The 16778-nt window shown below is 39.5% G+C and overlaps 1 protein-coding gene across 1 annotated transcript in view; it reads right to left on the reverse strand.

Moving 5' to 3' along the window:
* The window catches only part of LOC118406508, a 126476-nt gene that overhangs the window by 81412 nt on the left and 28286 nt on the right, over positions 1–16778 (reverse strand). Inside the window, exons 24-44 of the mRNA XM_035806569.1 lie at positions 16115–16281; positions 15193–15373; positions 14594–14749; positions 13765–13962; positions 12526–12697; positions 11777–11943; positions 11245–11386; positions 10106–10197; positions 9121–9256; positions 8686–8758; positions 7762–8008; positions 6578–6719; positions 6132–6230; positions 5854–6006; positions 5230–5421; positions 4071–4232; positions 3214–3446; positions 2567–2759; positions 1935–2108; positions 1239–1451; positions 449–649 (exon numbers count right to left, since the gene is read on the reverse strand). Of these exons, the coding sequence (XP_035662462.1) occupies positions 449–649; positions 1239–1451; positions 1935–2108; positions 2567–2759; positions 3214–3446; positions 4071–4232; positions 5230–5421; positions 5854–6006; positions 6132–6230; positions 6578–6719; positions 7762–8008; positions 8686–8758; positions 9121–9256; positions 10106–10197; positions 11245–11386; positions 11777–11943; positions 12526–12697; positions 13765–13962; positions 14594–14749; positions 15193–15373; positions 16115–16281 (3493 nt within the window). The remainder of the gene's footprint in view (positions 1–448; positions 650–1238; positions 1452–1934; positions 2109–2566; positions 2760–3213; positions 3447–4070; positions 4233–5229; positions 5422–5853; positions 6007–6131; positions 6231–6577; positions 6720–7761; positions 8009–8685; positions 8759–9120; positions 9257–10105; positions 10198–11244; positions 11387–11776; positions 11944–12525; positions 12698–13764; positions 13963–14593; positions 14750–15192; positions 15374–16114; positions 16282–16778) is intronic.

Raw genomic sequence — 16778 nt, forward strand, 5'->3', positions numbered from 1 at the left:
CATAACCCTTGGAACCTTATGGAAAATTATGCATAACTCTTGGAACCTTATGCATAATTATGCATAACCATTGGAAACTTATGCATAATTATGCATAACCCTCAAAAGTTATGCATAATTATGCATAATTATGTACAGTTATGCCAATTTAGATTAATCCCCAGGGGGTCGTTATTGGCTGCTACGTATTTCTTACATCATTTATACTTACAGCTTACGATGTCAGCCCATCTGGGTGTACGGTTGCTGAGATCTGGAAGGTCACTCTCAAATAATAATGGAATTCCCAAATTAAATCGGAGGGTGTTATATACAAAATAATGTAGAATTTCTTGGTTGTTGTATAAAAGGCTACCAGTAGCCTGTAGATCTGTTTTCTTCTGTTTTGTCTTTTGGTCAGAAATTTTACTTAAAACATAGCAAGGCTGTAATAATCCTCAAGACTTACTGAGAGACGTCATTGGTGCATTGGGGTCGCAGGTGACCTTGGGCATGAAACTGTTTCTCAGAAGGTAGTACTCAGCTGTCACCTGGCCGTCGATGGATAGCGTGAGCTTCAGTGTGATGGCGAAACGGTTCTCTGCGTCGTCCTGTCTGATGCTGTAGGTCATGACGACTGTTTGGTTGATGTTGATGGTCACTTCACTTCCTGTTGTTCAAATATGGAAAATGATAGAACTTCATTATTGGCACAATGAAACAATCTACTGCCAAATAGTGCTTAGAAATCTAGTGTCAAAAGAGCACTTCAGTGGGTGAGGAAGCAATTTAGATAGAGAAACAAGGATTCTACTACATTCAAAAGCTATGTGTCTACTATGTACATGTAATGTTAATTCACCTTCATCCGTAGGGTAACCTATATCCGTTGTATATAAAAACAGGGTATTTGGAGATTGTTAAGTCATTGGGATGTAGTTTCACATTGCAATATCTTGAAAATGTTAACATTTGAAACCCACGTCGTAGACCGGAAATCTCTAAATACCCATTTATTTTAAACAACGAATCTAGGTTACCCCACGGATTAAGGTGAACTAGTGTTATATTGTATAAAACAGGCAATCTGGACCTTTTCATTTTATCTTTTTAAATATCATTACATGCTGATTTTTTTCTGTCACAGAGGACGGAATGTACAAAATTTTTGTCCGGCGCCGGCTGCAAAATTCAGTCAAAGGACGGAAGGCAGACACTGGCTAGAACCCTGGTGTACAGCATCACAGGTTTAGACATACCCCATTGATAGAGGAACAGAACTTGGTGGAAGTTGAGCTTTCCAATCCTCAAGTTCAATGTGAAGTTACAGATGTCCAGTTCCACTGCAGCTGTGGTGGTCAGAGTCAGCAGCTGGAGGTCCATGTCCACACAACAGGACACGCCCAGGCAGTCAGACTGGACAGTACAGGCCAGGGCGTCCGGCAGGGTGGGGTTGTTCATGTCTGGGCAGTCTAGAAATGATAATAAAAAAATCAGTAAAGACAACATTCGCTTTGCTCACTTTATAATCATATTTGGTGGTTATAGCAAATCACCTGTGAAAACAAAACAATTTCTTGTTTTGACATTTTCAGATCCTCTATCAATTTTCACATGAGTTATGCCTGGAATACAGGTAAATTAAAGTAAATTTGATTGGGAGATGACCAGTGCTTGTAAGGAATTCATTCATTTATTTAGAAACAAGTTTATCAAATTCTGTACCCTGAAATTTCACTCAAATGTAGTGCCCTCAATTGCATAATCATCATAGTATTCATACAGTATACTCATTATCTCTGAAGACCTTTTCTGGTACACATAGACTATCTGGGGACCATTGAACATAACCATATGTGCATAAAATACATTCATGGAGATATTGAACAGAATCATGCATCTATATCATATAAATGTAGCAAACAAATAGCTTTTTAATCATGTAGAACACTCACTGTCCCTTCCTGCATAGCCCTCCTGCAGTACTCTGGGTCTGACACAAGGGGTCTCTTCAAAGAAGTGTGTCAGTTGGAGAGTGTTGAGCAGAGTTTCCCTAGCCGTGGGAGGCAGCACATCCCCAGCAGCCAGGCCATTCTGCTGGACATACTGCTCAAGCTCATCAACTGAGTCTGCAGAGAAAAAACAAGCATTGCAAAATGAGTAAAACCAGCTTTAGCCTTCTAAGGAAGCTTTTTGATTCATACCAATTTTGTATTTGTTACAGATACGGGTGGGTACCAGTACAGGTACGGTTCAGGTCCAAAAGATCAGGTCCAGGTCCAGATTGTTTGCTAAAACCTGTGAATGGGTGATACTCAAAACAATGGTCCAATTTTCTACAAAGGAATCTACTCATCAAAGTATGTTCAGCATAGTAAACGTGTTACAAAAATTAAGAACTTCAAAAAAAGATTATACAAATTTTGACTTTGATAGGAGGAAGTACAAATTATATTGTACAGAAAGTAAGTAATTTTTTGTCTGACTTATAAAATTTTTATAATTTAGCTTGCTACTTAATACACTACAAGTTAGAGTACTAAGTTCTTGCCAAAAGGCCTTATAACCAAAGAATCTAAATGCTCACCAACACCCAGGGTGTCTGTTAGACTAGCATTACAGACTGGTTCAGGGATTTCCAGGTTGTTGAGGAGTTGAACAGTTTCTGTGCAGGTCACGTTGATACAGAGTTTAGCCTCAAAGTTCACCACATAGACAGTAGGGCTGCTGTTCTTCCTGATGGAGTACTTCAGCTGGAGTTCATCTCCAATCTTCTTCTCCTAATTGATAAAAACAGACCAAGGAATGAAAATACAGTTTTGCAATGAGGAGTATTGACAACCAAATCCATAGCCCTACCCACCTTCAACAAATATAGAAAAAAATAAATTAATGTTAAAACATGAAAAAAGCAAACATTTCATCATAATATACAGTACTAGTATATACAAAATCATTTAGCCAAGGCCTACATTTTATCTAACAGTAAGGTTCAAAGCATGTCCAGGACACAAACTTAAGGTACATATTAAAACCGAGTGTGCAATATCAAAACACACAGTCTTTGTATCTTAGCATTTCAAGGTCTATCAAACACCTAGCCACATACGAAATATGAAAACAATCCATCCAGGTGTTTTCTAGTTGCCTAAAATGTTTGTATCTTGTGTACAAACAAACTACAGCAGACACTACATTGTCATACATAAAACATCTTGACTGTCCTAGCTTTACCTGCACTTGTCCCCATGTGTAGGTCATGAGCGTGAGTGTATAACTCCAGTTCCCCATGTGGATGTTAAACTGTAGGTTACAGTAGTCGAAGCTGACAGCGAGACCAGCTGACACGGTGGTGTAGTTGAGCAGGTTCATGTCCACCACACAGTCCAGGCCGTTACAGGCGGAGTTCACCTCGCAGGTGGTGTCATCAGGCAGGTAGGAAAGGTCTGGGGCTAAATCACAGGAACCTGGAGGAATGGATAATATAGAGTTACAGACTCCCCCTGATGTGCATACGGTACCATAATTCATGGCTGGTTCCTATAACCGAATGAATGACCGAGTCCGCAGCCTTCCTTAATTTTCTTGTTGGCAAGGCCGGATTCCAAACATTCTAACCTGCATGGTGGGGCAATAAAATCTCACGACCATTTCCTAGAACAGCCAAAACATTTGACATCGATTTCTACGTTTTGTTTGTCTTTGAATCGCGGCAAATTGATGTGCCATTTTGGTGACTCTCGTTCCCAGCATTGTACGATTGCCTACTTGCTGATGGTTGACAATACCCCAAGAATGAGACCTATACCCCGGATGCGGATAGTATATAAATGACCTGGGTTATGAAGAAAATAGAGCCTTCTGATTGTTTCATGTTGTCTGGCTATATGATAATATGTCGATACTGTAAAATTAATGCATCTAAGTTTGCAGGGATTTAATTTCACAGTAGGGAGAAAATGCAGTGTTCTTGGTGGTTTCACCATATATTGCCATAGTCACTAACTGTACAGCTATGGAAACACCGGCATCAGATAGTAATTTCTACCATGATGTAATACATGACAAACAGACAGTTTATAAAATCATACTTGTGTCTCGACGTCTTCTGGTACTGTTAGTGTTACTGCCAGGCATCTCGGCAGTCTGGCCGGCAGGTACAAAGATGTCGTTCAGCCCAAAACTCTTGATGATGACATCCACCAAGTCCAGGTGCACCTGGCTTCCAGCAGACGTCAGGAAACGCTGAACAGCTGCGAATGAATGAATGACCAAATGAGCATTGTGGATCAGGTGAATGAAGGACCACTTTTCAAACTCAGGCTTTCTAACAGAAGAGATTTTTTTTGTTGTATAAGGCCATGTTGATTTGATTATATGGATGACATCCTCCGGGAACTCCAAAACTGATGCGAGCGAGCGAATAAAAAAAAAGTTTGGCCAAAAAAAAAAGTTGCCTTCAGTATGAAATCAAAGTGGACAGGAAGGTTCAACATAGGACTCTGGACCTGAATTTTCTGTACTGGTACCTCCCCCAACCAACAATAGATTTTTTTTCTTTCCGTCCTTTCACATTCTTATTCTTTGACTTTAGATTCATTTTGGCATTCTATATATGGCATTAGTTATCTGTTTTCTAATACCTTTTTACAATCTACGGAATATTTGTGCTCATTTTAAAGCTGCTTTGCACAATTTATTGTGTAGCGGAAAACTTTTTTTTTTTTTGGAAATGGCCGAAAATTGGTGCGAGCGCGGATGTCATCCATATAATCAAATCAACGTGGCCTAATCATGTATAATTGAATTCTCATATTGCTAACTGGCTAAACATTTAGCTTTTAGAAAATGCATATTTATTAAACATTCATTCATACAACTGCTTACATGCAAGTGAATGGCTAAATCTAATAAAAACTTAAATGTCAATGACACTGGCTTCACTTATGATTACTGCAAGTTCCTTTATTTTTGTAGGGATTTAATTTTGCATTGAGAAGGCTTTTGCTGTGTTTTGATGTTGAAACAATCACTGTAGTACTGTTAGTCAATACCACAGAAACTTAGTATTCATTGTGTCAGAGACAACACTAGAAACACAGTGAACATAAAACCACTGCAGCTTTTTCAGGATTTACAATCACAATGATATAAATCTTTACAGCCCAACTAACTTTTGCCTAACACAGGTTCCTTCCACAGTATGATACAGGCCTACAAGCATGAACGAAAAGAACAAAAATGACTTACTTGTAGCATTTATTTCCACCATATCACACTCGGGTATTGGTGCCTTGTACTTTTCAATAAAAGTTCTGGTATTGTAGCACTTGTAGTCGGAACAGATCCGAGCGCCCACATCTATGGTGTAGTTCACGTTGTCTCTGGCCACTGTAACCTCGATGGTGACTCCCTCTGCCAGTTTGACATTTTGCTTGACACCTGTGTCAAAGTTCAATATAAAGGGGTGAGTGACCTTGAATAATTATATCAAGAACTGAAAAAATTGTATTTTGGTGAATAGTCACTGACAGTTAAACTTAAATATAAGGGCAAATGTTGAGAACTGTTTCTTCATGCTATTTTTAATTGCATCTGGAAATAGTGGTAAACCAGGGTCCATGCTACCTGTCCCCTATTTCATAGCTTTTCTGTATGATAATATTGTATCACACAGTCACAAGCCTGAATTAACTGTATTGCAACTGTTCAATCAAATAACATGAACATAAAATGTCTAAGACCTACTTATTAAGTAAGAATCTTTGTCAGTGGGTTGTACTTGATAATCACTTGCATTATCTTGATAAACGGAAATACAACAATAAAAGGCAAGTAGAAATTTTTCAAATTACATACAAAGAGAAATCTTACCCCATGCAAAGTCATTCAGGAACAGCAGTCTCTGTTCCAGGCTCTCAAATGCCACCACGATTTCATAGTTACACACGTCCAGGTGTACTTTAGTGTTGAACACCCAGGTCCAGTTCAGGAGGGGGATCCCAACCTCTATACAACATCGGATATCTGCAGTAAAAATAGCAACACCATGAGAGAAACATCTAATGAATATACCCATGGTATGAAGAATTTGCATTCAATTGAAAGTATTACTGAGGGCAAGTAGATTTAGTTACAATGACTTTACTTACCCAGACAGGTGCTCTCCAGTCTACAGTATGTGTAGTTGATCATGTTCCAGGGAACCAAGGGTAGCTTAGCTAAAGCAGTCCCAGACTCATTCTTACAAGCTGAAAAGCAGGAATATAAAGTTTAACGCAATACGAAAAAAAACAAGATTCTAGATGTTGGAGACTCTATCTATTAGTCATCAACAATTACGTCTGGCACATGATTCTATACTGGGGTGTAACAATTTTTATTTTGACAAATAATTGGATGGCAAATGACCAGATCCATGCCAGGGAATTTGGAAATTCTTGGGAGTTTCTTGAATGCATAAAATATTTGAATTCAGTCCTGGCACAGAAAAATCATCATAAATCAAATAATGATGATGATGATTTAGACACGAATTGATAGTTTTTAGAATTCTTTGAAATTCAATTCAAAGTTTATTGTGATTTAAAAGACTTACTCATCTCATGATCCTTTAATCGTTTTGTGAGCACGGTGTTGTTGCCAATCAGTGACAGTCCGTAAGATGCAATCTTGTACTTGAGCTTGGCTTCTGTGAGTTGGTTTGGCAGGGCACACTGGAGTTTACCCTGTATCAAGTCCTGGGAAGGGATCAAGAAAATGTGACATGGTGAGATGATAGTTATTGCAAAAATTTTGTAGTGTGGGTGCATGTTTGTTGGTTTGCACACGTGTGTACTTGTGTATAATACTTATTCATCTGTGTGTCTCCGAGTATGTACTAAATGCATAGTATTTGACTGTGTGCATGTGCGCATGTGTGAGTGTGTCAGTGACTGTGTGTGGCATTGTGTGTGCATGTATATCTATTGCCTTGTAATGCTGACAAATTTTAGTCGCAGTACAGTTGTTTGGCCTTACATTTGTAGCTTGATAGGGCAGTAGAATTGATTTAAATCTTGCACACTATAACATTTCTTTGAAACTGTAGGTATCTGTTTGATGGTTACATAAAAGCAACTGCTATGTTGAATACAATAATCCATCAAATTAATTACATAATACATTACAATACATATTTAGACTATAGACTACATGTACTTGCCATGATTGTGTACCAACATGGTGAGTAGCATTATACAGAGAACCAGTCCCCAACTTATGGTGCAGGATTTGACTTTAAATGAAGACAAACATTTAGAAGCTGTATACATGCGTCAAGAGGAAGGGAGTTCCACAGTTGAATGTCTCTCTCTCTGTAGCAGGGTTGTAGCCAGCCTGAAATCATTTTCTGTCCCCTCAGTTTTGAATCCTATTGAGTGACGAAGGCGTGAGACTCGGTCTGAAGGTGCAAAGTTCCTAGGGGGTCCGGTGGCATGCTCCCCGGAAGATTTTGAAATCTTGACCCTCTGAAACGCTATTTCCTGTATTTTGAGGTGTACATTTTACTGGTAGACTAGGCTATTCAACGGTATCTGTTTTGGTGAAGAACTACACAAGGGAGGCAGTTTTTTAAACCTAAAATTTCACCTTTACATAATATGTATCAATTTTTGTCCATCACAGAGGACGGAATGGGCAAAAAAATTTTTCGTCCCCAGCTACAAAATTCCGTCAAAGGACGGAAGGACATGCAGACGCTGGCTACAACCTTGCTCTGTAGAAAGGAAAGTGATGACTTACAATAGGCAGCCCGAGCATGTGCAGTGCTTCGGTCGTGACCTTCGCCAGCTGCGCAGAGGACATGGCACTCTGGGCCAAGGTCGTCATGTTCACCGAGGGCCAGACAACCGTTCCGTTTTCTCCGCGCGTAGGTAAAGGTATCGGCGCTCGATTTAAAAGGACAAAAAATGGCAAACATTCATCCCCGCAGGTTCCCACACTGAAGGTCAGGTAGAAGAGGGCAGGCTTGTAGTACTCCATCATGATTCTGTAATGGGAAATACAAACATTTATTCAGTTACTCAGCTGACAAAAGAAATTGTTGTTCATCAATTTTGAAAAGAAGTTCACAAAGATGTGCTTGAACACATGTATGTGTGGAATTAGCATCTGTATCTGTATCTCTATAGCCGGACGGGTATAACCTTCGGCGTATTGCTACAGCTTTGCAGGCACGCGGCCAGCATATTACACGTACTGAACGACTTGTAACACCGAACCTTTGCACATCTGACTGCATGTTGTTTGAAGCTATGTAGTGAAGATGTGCCTACTGTACTTGATGGCAACATCAAAGTATCTTTTTGAAAATCAGTAAATTCAAGGACCAGAAAGTACACAATCAGTCAAAGTCATGCTCAATTCTCTTGGCATAATGTCAATCTTATCATAGAATTTACATGATGATATATTACATGATCTGGTATTTCAAGGCACAAGAATTTGCTAGAGTAGCAGTCCTACACAACCCTAGGCTGATATCACGGCGGTTGGTTGACGGGATATTCTTTCCCGTTACTAGACGCACTCAGCAAAGTATTGGGTTACATGAGGTGTACTATTGGCAAGCAATATTGTATAGAAGTGTATTGAACAATTGGAAATGCCTTTAAATAATTGGAATATGGCGCTTATTGCTGAGACCTATGGAAGAAGTGGGCTCACCTCATCTTTAATCTCATGGGACTTTCTCCTGTGAAGTCCAGGTCAATTCCTGTATCTATCTCTTTTGTTTCACCTGAAAGGTAACGTAAGAACAGATATAACAAAAGAACTTTATAACATAAGGTAAGCGTAACATATCACTTTCAAGTTATGCCTCAAAAGAAAAAAATGAGATGTGTACAATGTGTATCTTATGATTGTAAATCCAGTGATGTGATCATAAGTCAAGCTCCAATTTATGTATTTATAATCACATAAACAGGCTGTGTGGACCATTCCTATTTGTTACACAGCCATAATATCATAAGCACGGGCTACAGAAAAGCCATGCATTAATAATTGGCAAATAATGCACACCTGACGGAACGATTGGACTTCAACTTTTTAAATATCATGTTCCCCCTAGGGCTATATACATTTGTACCTTTGACTTACCCCAGAACTTTTCAGATATGATCTGATACTCATATAAGAATGGATCAATCCCAGCTGTCTCTATTCCAAATGAGAAGGTGAAGGTGGAGATGTTGAAGGTGGCGTGAGCCTTCACTGTCTTGAAAAACCTCCACATCTGGGGAAGAAAACAGTCAACGGTGACTTCATTATAACCTACCAGTAGATACAACCTTAGGCCTAGGAAAAAAAATGTTGTGTTTCCTGTTTCCCTACCTACCCTAATAAAACCTGCCGACCCTAGACTTTTTTTTGGGGTCGGCAGTGGAGTCACATAGCTTCCAGTTAGAATTTTTATTTAGCCTGCTTCCTATTGAAGTAAAACACTGCTTGTCCCATCTAATGAAGGATAAATGTATCTATCATGCACAAAATTAAAGTTTGACATTGAAAGACAAGTGTCATCATGCATTTCAGTTTACTTTGTTCAACTGTATTGTAAATTATGTATCACCAGAGTTTTGGCCAGCCTAAAAATAATACAAGAAAAAAAAAGATAATCCCTACCTACCGACCCAAATTTTTTCAGGACTGAAACAGGAAACACAACATTTTTTTTCCTAGGCCTTAGCCACATTTGGGATAATTGTGTTTCCCACCACCTACATTGGCTACATAGAGCAGCGAAAAGCAGCACTCCAGCTAGAAGCTCTGAGGAAGAAGCTCTGAGAATGTCTGACAGGCATTGAAACGTAAGCAGGTAATCATCACTGTTGTTGTAAAAGAAATGATTACAATCTCAAATATCCTACCTTATTACATTGCAGTTACTAAATAATGTTAATGTTGACAACAATTTTGACCTTCTATTGGACACTTCTATTTAACACAAGTAATCATACATTAAAGCTATAAATTCATTATATTGAAAAAAAATTCCTGCACCTGGCAGTAGTATCAACCCTCACCTGATTTATAACTTAAGCAGTCTAAGTTTTCAACAACAAGTTTTGTGCCAAATAATTACCTGTAGCTCCACACAGCAGGATATCCCAAGACACATATCCGAGAAGGTGCAGAAGACGTTCGGGGGCATCTTCATTGTCAGGAATGGACAATCTATAATGCAAGAATATTGATTAAGTCCACGTGTACCCCTTGTATCAGCAAACAAAGGGAAATTTTTTTAAAAAATCAATAAACTTATGATTACTAGTAAGAGTGCCATATGGACTCAAACCTTGGTCAATGATCTTTTAGGTGAAAAGTTCTCATAGAGTATGGAAAAAGGTCCTCATTGTGTAGACTATATCAGTTTATCATGTTCCCCACCTGAATAACACACATTTTTAAGGTATGAAAGTCTTATCTAAGAAAATAAGCCTATTTTCTTATCAATTATGTAAATGTAGCCCTGGTTTGCACAAGTTATGTCTAATGATGGTCAACTTTCCTTAACTCCTAAATGCTGTAAGTATGAAATTCCCATCATGGAATCTTCTCATGGCTATGCAAATGAGGTCTTCATTAATTTACATAATTTATACCTGTCTGTATATTTCCCTTTTTCAATTGTATTGCCAAAAATCATGGCGATTTGTCAGTTGTTTATTAAGTTCTTCTATTCCTGCATGTAAAGTGTTTTGAAACAGGGTGCTGAAATGCCTTCCGTTGAGATGTTATCAAAATTTCCCTATTGACAACTGTATTTCCCATGTTTTTGCACAGTTGTCATCTTTAACAAAGGTAAAAGTAAAGGTAAAGTTAGTCTCATAGCCTTTTGAGTCTGTAGGGGGACTGTGTCTAAGACATAGTATTGTGAGGCGGAGCCCAACCCTCTCGTTTCAACACATTTCACCCCAACCGAATTCAGGTACACATTTTTGACACCTGGGTGAAGTAAAGAAAGTCGTGTTAATTGTGTGCCTTTCCCAAGGGCACCACATCAGTGGAATATCAGGGGACTCAAACACAGGACCTATGGGTTCTGGGCCAGATACCCAAACCATTATGCCAACACGACGAACACATGTGATTCTTAAGGGAAGTAATAAATTAAATATATAATCTAGATTTTGTGGTGGCTGTGATCAGGTCCATTTCTAAAAAGATTCATTATAAAAAAGGTCCTAGGATAGTTCTGATTGATACATTTCAATCACTTACAGTTAGCGTTTGACGTTTTCATCCTTGCGACCAGCTCGTCACGTGTTCCGTTGGAGTCCTCGTACCGCAGCGCCAGCTCGTTCTGTAGCTGTGCGAACGTCATCGTGTCCGCACGCTTGCACGGCTTGTTCAACAGCAGCAGCTTGGGATGGCAGAGCAAACAACAATAAATCTTAGAAGAAAAGCAATTAAAAAAAATCAACTGATAACATAGTCAGATAGCAAAGGTCATATTTGACCAATTGCTGATGTCACATATCCATAAGATCAAGACAACGTGTCTGTAACTCTCGCTCTGAAGTTCTGAGGTGATTGGTCATTATTGAACTTGAAAAAGGAAACAGTGGTCATTGAGAATTGGATCAGTGTACCCCTTAGAATTGGAAGAAAGTTTAGCACGGTACCAGTTAAATATAAATCTTGGATTAAATAAATGTTCATATCATCATCCATTTGATAATGTTCAATGGCTATCAAAACCCAACAGAAACGTTTTAGAACCTCTAACAGTCCTGTTTTTAATTGAACTTACTGTCAAAGAATCTGCAACATCATTCAGGGCATTATAGCTGTCATTCATCCCAAGGCCCTGTAGGACGGTCAGCAGGTCATTGATGGTCGTCGACCCAAACTGAAACGTTGTCGGTCCGGAGCCGTTTACACCAGGCATGACGAGAGACATACCCTGCTGCTGATTCACTAGACAGCAAGGAGAATAACGAGTTATCATTTATTGCACAGATACAGTTTCAGGGAAAAAACTTTTGATACACCTGGTGACCACTCTTTATATCTATATCCATGATCAATGTAATGACAATGCAACTAAGCAAATTTCATGAATCAGACACAAAAGAATCTCATCATGATAGAGATTGAATTGTCTTTGAATACAAAGCCTAAGTTCATCTCTTTATGAAACTTTATAGTTTACAGTCCACAGCAAAATGCCCTACAAAAAACAAACAGCCAAGTTTACAAACCATGTGGTCTTCTTGCAATCCATTGTACCATTTTAGACTTTCAGAAGAGGAGACATAAGTTTAATATAGTCCACTACTTTTGGTTGTGCAAGTAATGTATTGTTTTGGTGCAATGTTTTTTCATCGGCACCTGTCCAGTGCAAGTTGACCCAAAAATGTATCTTGAGCACTGTAACCTTACTATCATAATCAAATATAAATCTATATCAGTATTGTTTCAACTTCAAACTGTCCACTAATCAATACCTCCTTTCTCTTCCAACCGTAAACATAAACAAATTTACAGTAAAAGTCTTACTTCCAATTTGTTTCCCGTTGAAAAGTGCACGTTTCTTCCTCTTCTTGCCGCTCCTGGCTGACATGGTCTTGACGCTGGAGGTGTCTGGTTGGGAGGCCGTTCTGGTGGGACTGGTGTTCTGATTGCTTCTACCTGCCAGACCCACCACTGATCCACTGGCAAGGGTTTTAAACTGGAAGAACAAAGTTTGGACAAATCATGAAATGTGTTAAGTCAAAATTCTTCCCACAAGTTTGGGTGAATAGGGGCAGTGCGCCATCTCTGTTTCTATAGCCCTTTAGCAACACAGGCCATGAAAGTAGATACAAGGGGTTAGTTACACCAGGGTTCTCCCCAGAATTTTTTAGTATAGTGGAGGGGCTGGCAAAAATAACCCGCACCAACGCGCTGCGCTTTCATGAAAATGGGTTCATTTTGCAAATTATGACAGAGGGTGTCAAATACTACAAGTATAATATATTGTTGTGATTCCTTTGTTGTAAAGTGGCAAAACGACTATTGTTTTGATCATTGCTCATTCACAAGTTTTTGCAGACAATGCTGACTGGAAAAGTGATGCCACTTGGCACAAAAATCTGTGAATTGTCATTGATTTTAGCAAAACTAACAAAGAAAATAGGGAAGAAACAAACTAAATTTGAAAAATAGTATAGTGGAGCTCGCTGAGAGTATAGTGGAGGGCCTCCCTTATTCCACCGTCTGGGTAGAACCCTGGTTACATGTACCTTGTACTGCAGTGTTTTCAACTCTAATACTCTTTTTCATAAATAAGTGCACAGAGCCAAACAAAGCATTACTGAACAGTATGTGCCATGTTTCTATTCCCTAAGCAGAGGTTATAATTAGGCTCTGGCTGCTTTTTGACATGTTTTAGACGTTTTCATCAGGTTTTCTATTTTGTGCTGTTTTCTTCATGTCTTCCATGCTTTTTTTCATGTTTGGCCGGAAGACATGAAGAGATCAGCACAAAATAGAAAACACAACAAAAAGGCCTAAAAACACATCAACAGCCAAAGACAAACTTTTTCCAGCCTTTGGTATGACCTAGCTGTGGTTTCGACCACCAAACATTCGAAAGCATTTTGGCATTCTGATCTCAAATTTGATTTTCACTTCCTGTCAAACTATGTAGCAATTACATAATTTCTTCCTTCACTTCCTTACACTCTACATACAAGAATACACATAAAACAGACACACTAAAAGCCAGACTCTGTACATGGAGGTAATAACGTGTACCTTATAGACAACTTTGTAGTCATCGCAGTCCTGAGTCCACACAGGAAGTTCGATGCCTCTCGGCTCCAGGAGTTTGGTGACATCCATCCATCCACCAGGCAGCCACTTAGGTGGAACAGCAGTCCTGTACACCGCAAAGTGGATGTGGTTGTTGCACCCCGATGGTAATACTGTGCCAATTGGCTGCCCTCCAAATACCTTAAAAAAGAAGATGATACCATGTCCAAGTCAGAAGATACAAAAAAAGTTCTGCTGCGGTACCAAGGTCACATACTAGGGGGCCCAAAATCAACCTTGATCTTTGCCTTCCCAACATCTATCTACAGATCAAATATCATTGCAATACATCAAGAGGTTCTTGATTTATGTTGACTACAAAAATCCGGAAACACAAACACACACAGACACACCCAAAACAATTATATTTTCTCCACTTTACATGGAGACTTTTACATTGTATATAACAGAAAGAAAACATTTTTGTGTGCAACATAACTTTGCATGCAAGAGCTACATTTGCATATGTATCTACCATGACAGTAGCATGTCCAGAACTCGAAATATCAAATCAGAAGTTCTGCTGCCCTAACAAACCTGTACTACCTCTCATCTCCAATCCACATAGCAAACTTCCAGGACAATAGACTTCTCGAATTCTACTGTCCATCCACAAACAAATACACGCAAACAAACAAACATACAAAAGTTAACAAAAACGTCTACATGTAATTAGCCTTCTTTGCAAAGGTAATATAACATGATAGGTAGGGCAAACTTTAGACTGACTGCGGGTTTTGACATACATGTATTGCTTTCCATGAATACCTACCTCTACTTCCGTGGCATCTGGATCAGCGAACAGAGTTGCGTTGGGCGATATATTTGTGATGAAGGCCATCATGCCCAGAGCGTTGGAGTCAGTACAGTTGATGGTGACTGTACCGGTTACATTCTTCTTCATCATGCCAGTAAATGGTGAATATAGCTGGGAGAAAACAAACAAAAACAGGAGTGAGCAATATATTGCAAGCGAGTGGGTGGGCATTTGAGTGAGTGAGTGTGTGATCAGTAGGTGTGTGTGTGTGGTTGAGTGGGTGAGTAGGTGTGTGGTTGAGTGAGTAGTTGAGTGAGTGAGTTTGATTCCGGCTGTGTCGCTCACCTGACGTGCACTTTATCAGAAAGGGTTGCAGTCATTACGACAGGACATTAAGGTCCACTGTTTATTGTGCTTGTCGAAAAGAGCTAGGGGTATTTCCCCTGTATAATGAAATATTATAGCTTCTGTCCCCTGTGTCATGACCAGTGGAAGACTAGCTCTTCAGTGTGCTAAATCTGGATCGAGATCACTTTCCTTTTTCCTTAATGATGTGAGCTAGAGGACAAGTTAATTTGTATCTGCTTGGATTCCCCATGACTGTCTGTACTAACCGTTGTGGATGCAGAGGCCTCCAGGTCGATGCCCTCCCAGTTGAAGTATTTCCCGTTGTGAGTGGTCGGGTAGAACCCGCCCGGACAGCCCCCTCCCTTGGCAGAGTTGACCTTCCGAGGGAACTTGACGTGGGCTCTGGCGCCGAACAGTCTCACGTACATCGCTTTCACCTTCTTATAGCTACAATCAGAGGGTGAACAAGTCAGAACAATTTCATTTCTGAGTCAGAAACTGAGGTCTGTTGATGAGCGTTAGACATCCAGGTGATAAGATACGCAAAAAAGCAGCACTCAAGCAACTGGACATGATTTTTGAACCAGTCAGGCAATTCAGACAACATCCGTTGTCTTACGTCAGTGACATTGACACAGTGTCACTGACGAATATGCAGTTGATTGACATAACTGCTTTTTGGAGGCATGGAGGCCATTCTTGGGATGGTCCTGCATGTGTTGTACAAAACTCAGCTGTCTTGTTACTGATAAGACTGTCTTAGATCCTTGTTGGTGGATGATTCCCTCACAGCTTGCTTGAAAATCTTAAAACATAAAAATGCATCATGGCATCATCTGGACACGCTTTTCTTAAAATAACCAGAAATTGGAATCAGTAAATGTCTTTACACTGGGGAGCAGATCCTCTGACAAGCATGTCAAATTCTGATTGACGAGGTCATCGTAGTCTTCTACTGTGACCTCTTTCACAGTATTTTTGCCCCTCAGGATACCTTAAAATGCACAGTTTTAATTTGAAATTCTCAAAAATTCTGCTTCATGGAGGGTGGATACTCCCGCAGCCCCCCTACAATACTAACGGCTAACGACTAACGACTAAGCAAGAAATACTATAATCAAATAAAATCCTAGCTAAAAGCTTGTCTAAAACCAATGTGACCACACAGTAACTGGGAAGATGACTTACTGTTCATCTAACACCACGTAGGCATCTTTCAGGGCGGTGACGAGAGTGATGCCCCTGTCGTAGTCATCACGGAAGTCATCCGCCACACCATCCATGGGGTCCATGGAGTCATGCAGCCGCTGCATCGCCAGCTCAAGTTCTACTTTGACGATCTGCTTCAACTTGGACTAAATCATCAAAATATAAAAAATCTAGGTTTTACTGAAAATGTGACTAACTGGTCAGCTAGGTAGCCAAGACAACCAGACATTCAATTCTCTAAATATTCTATTACACCACTTCTGCTCATATCCTGGCAAGCTCACTACCAACTTTGGACACAAACACACCAACCAATTACAAGACTTCTGTTTTCTTGGAGGTTATAACAACATACACAGTAAGTATAGTATAATTAAGCAAAGCTAAGAAATACAATTCAAAACCTTGCATGCGTTGGGAGGGAAACAAAATTTATGAATACTAGAACACACTGAAAATACATCATAATGCCATACCAATTTAATTTCTTGGTTCTCGGATTTTTAGAAGTGAAAACATAGCAAGAAGGATATCATAAACTTTAAGCTAGAGGGTAGAGAGGAAAATTTGAATATACGGTATTCACCCCATAAAACTGGGAGCACCAAGGCAAAATTCAAGAACCAACAAATTACGTTGGTGT

Source organism: Branchiostoma floridae, chromosome 19, assembly GCF_000003815.2.
Source record: "Branchiostoma floridae strain S238N-H82 chromosome 19, Bfl_VNyyK, whole genome shotgun sequence".
Lineage (NCBI taxonomy): Eukaryota > Metazoa > Chordata > Leptocardii > Amphioxiformes > Branchiostomatidae > Branchiostoma > Branchiostoma floridae.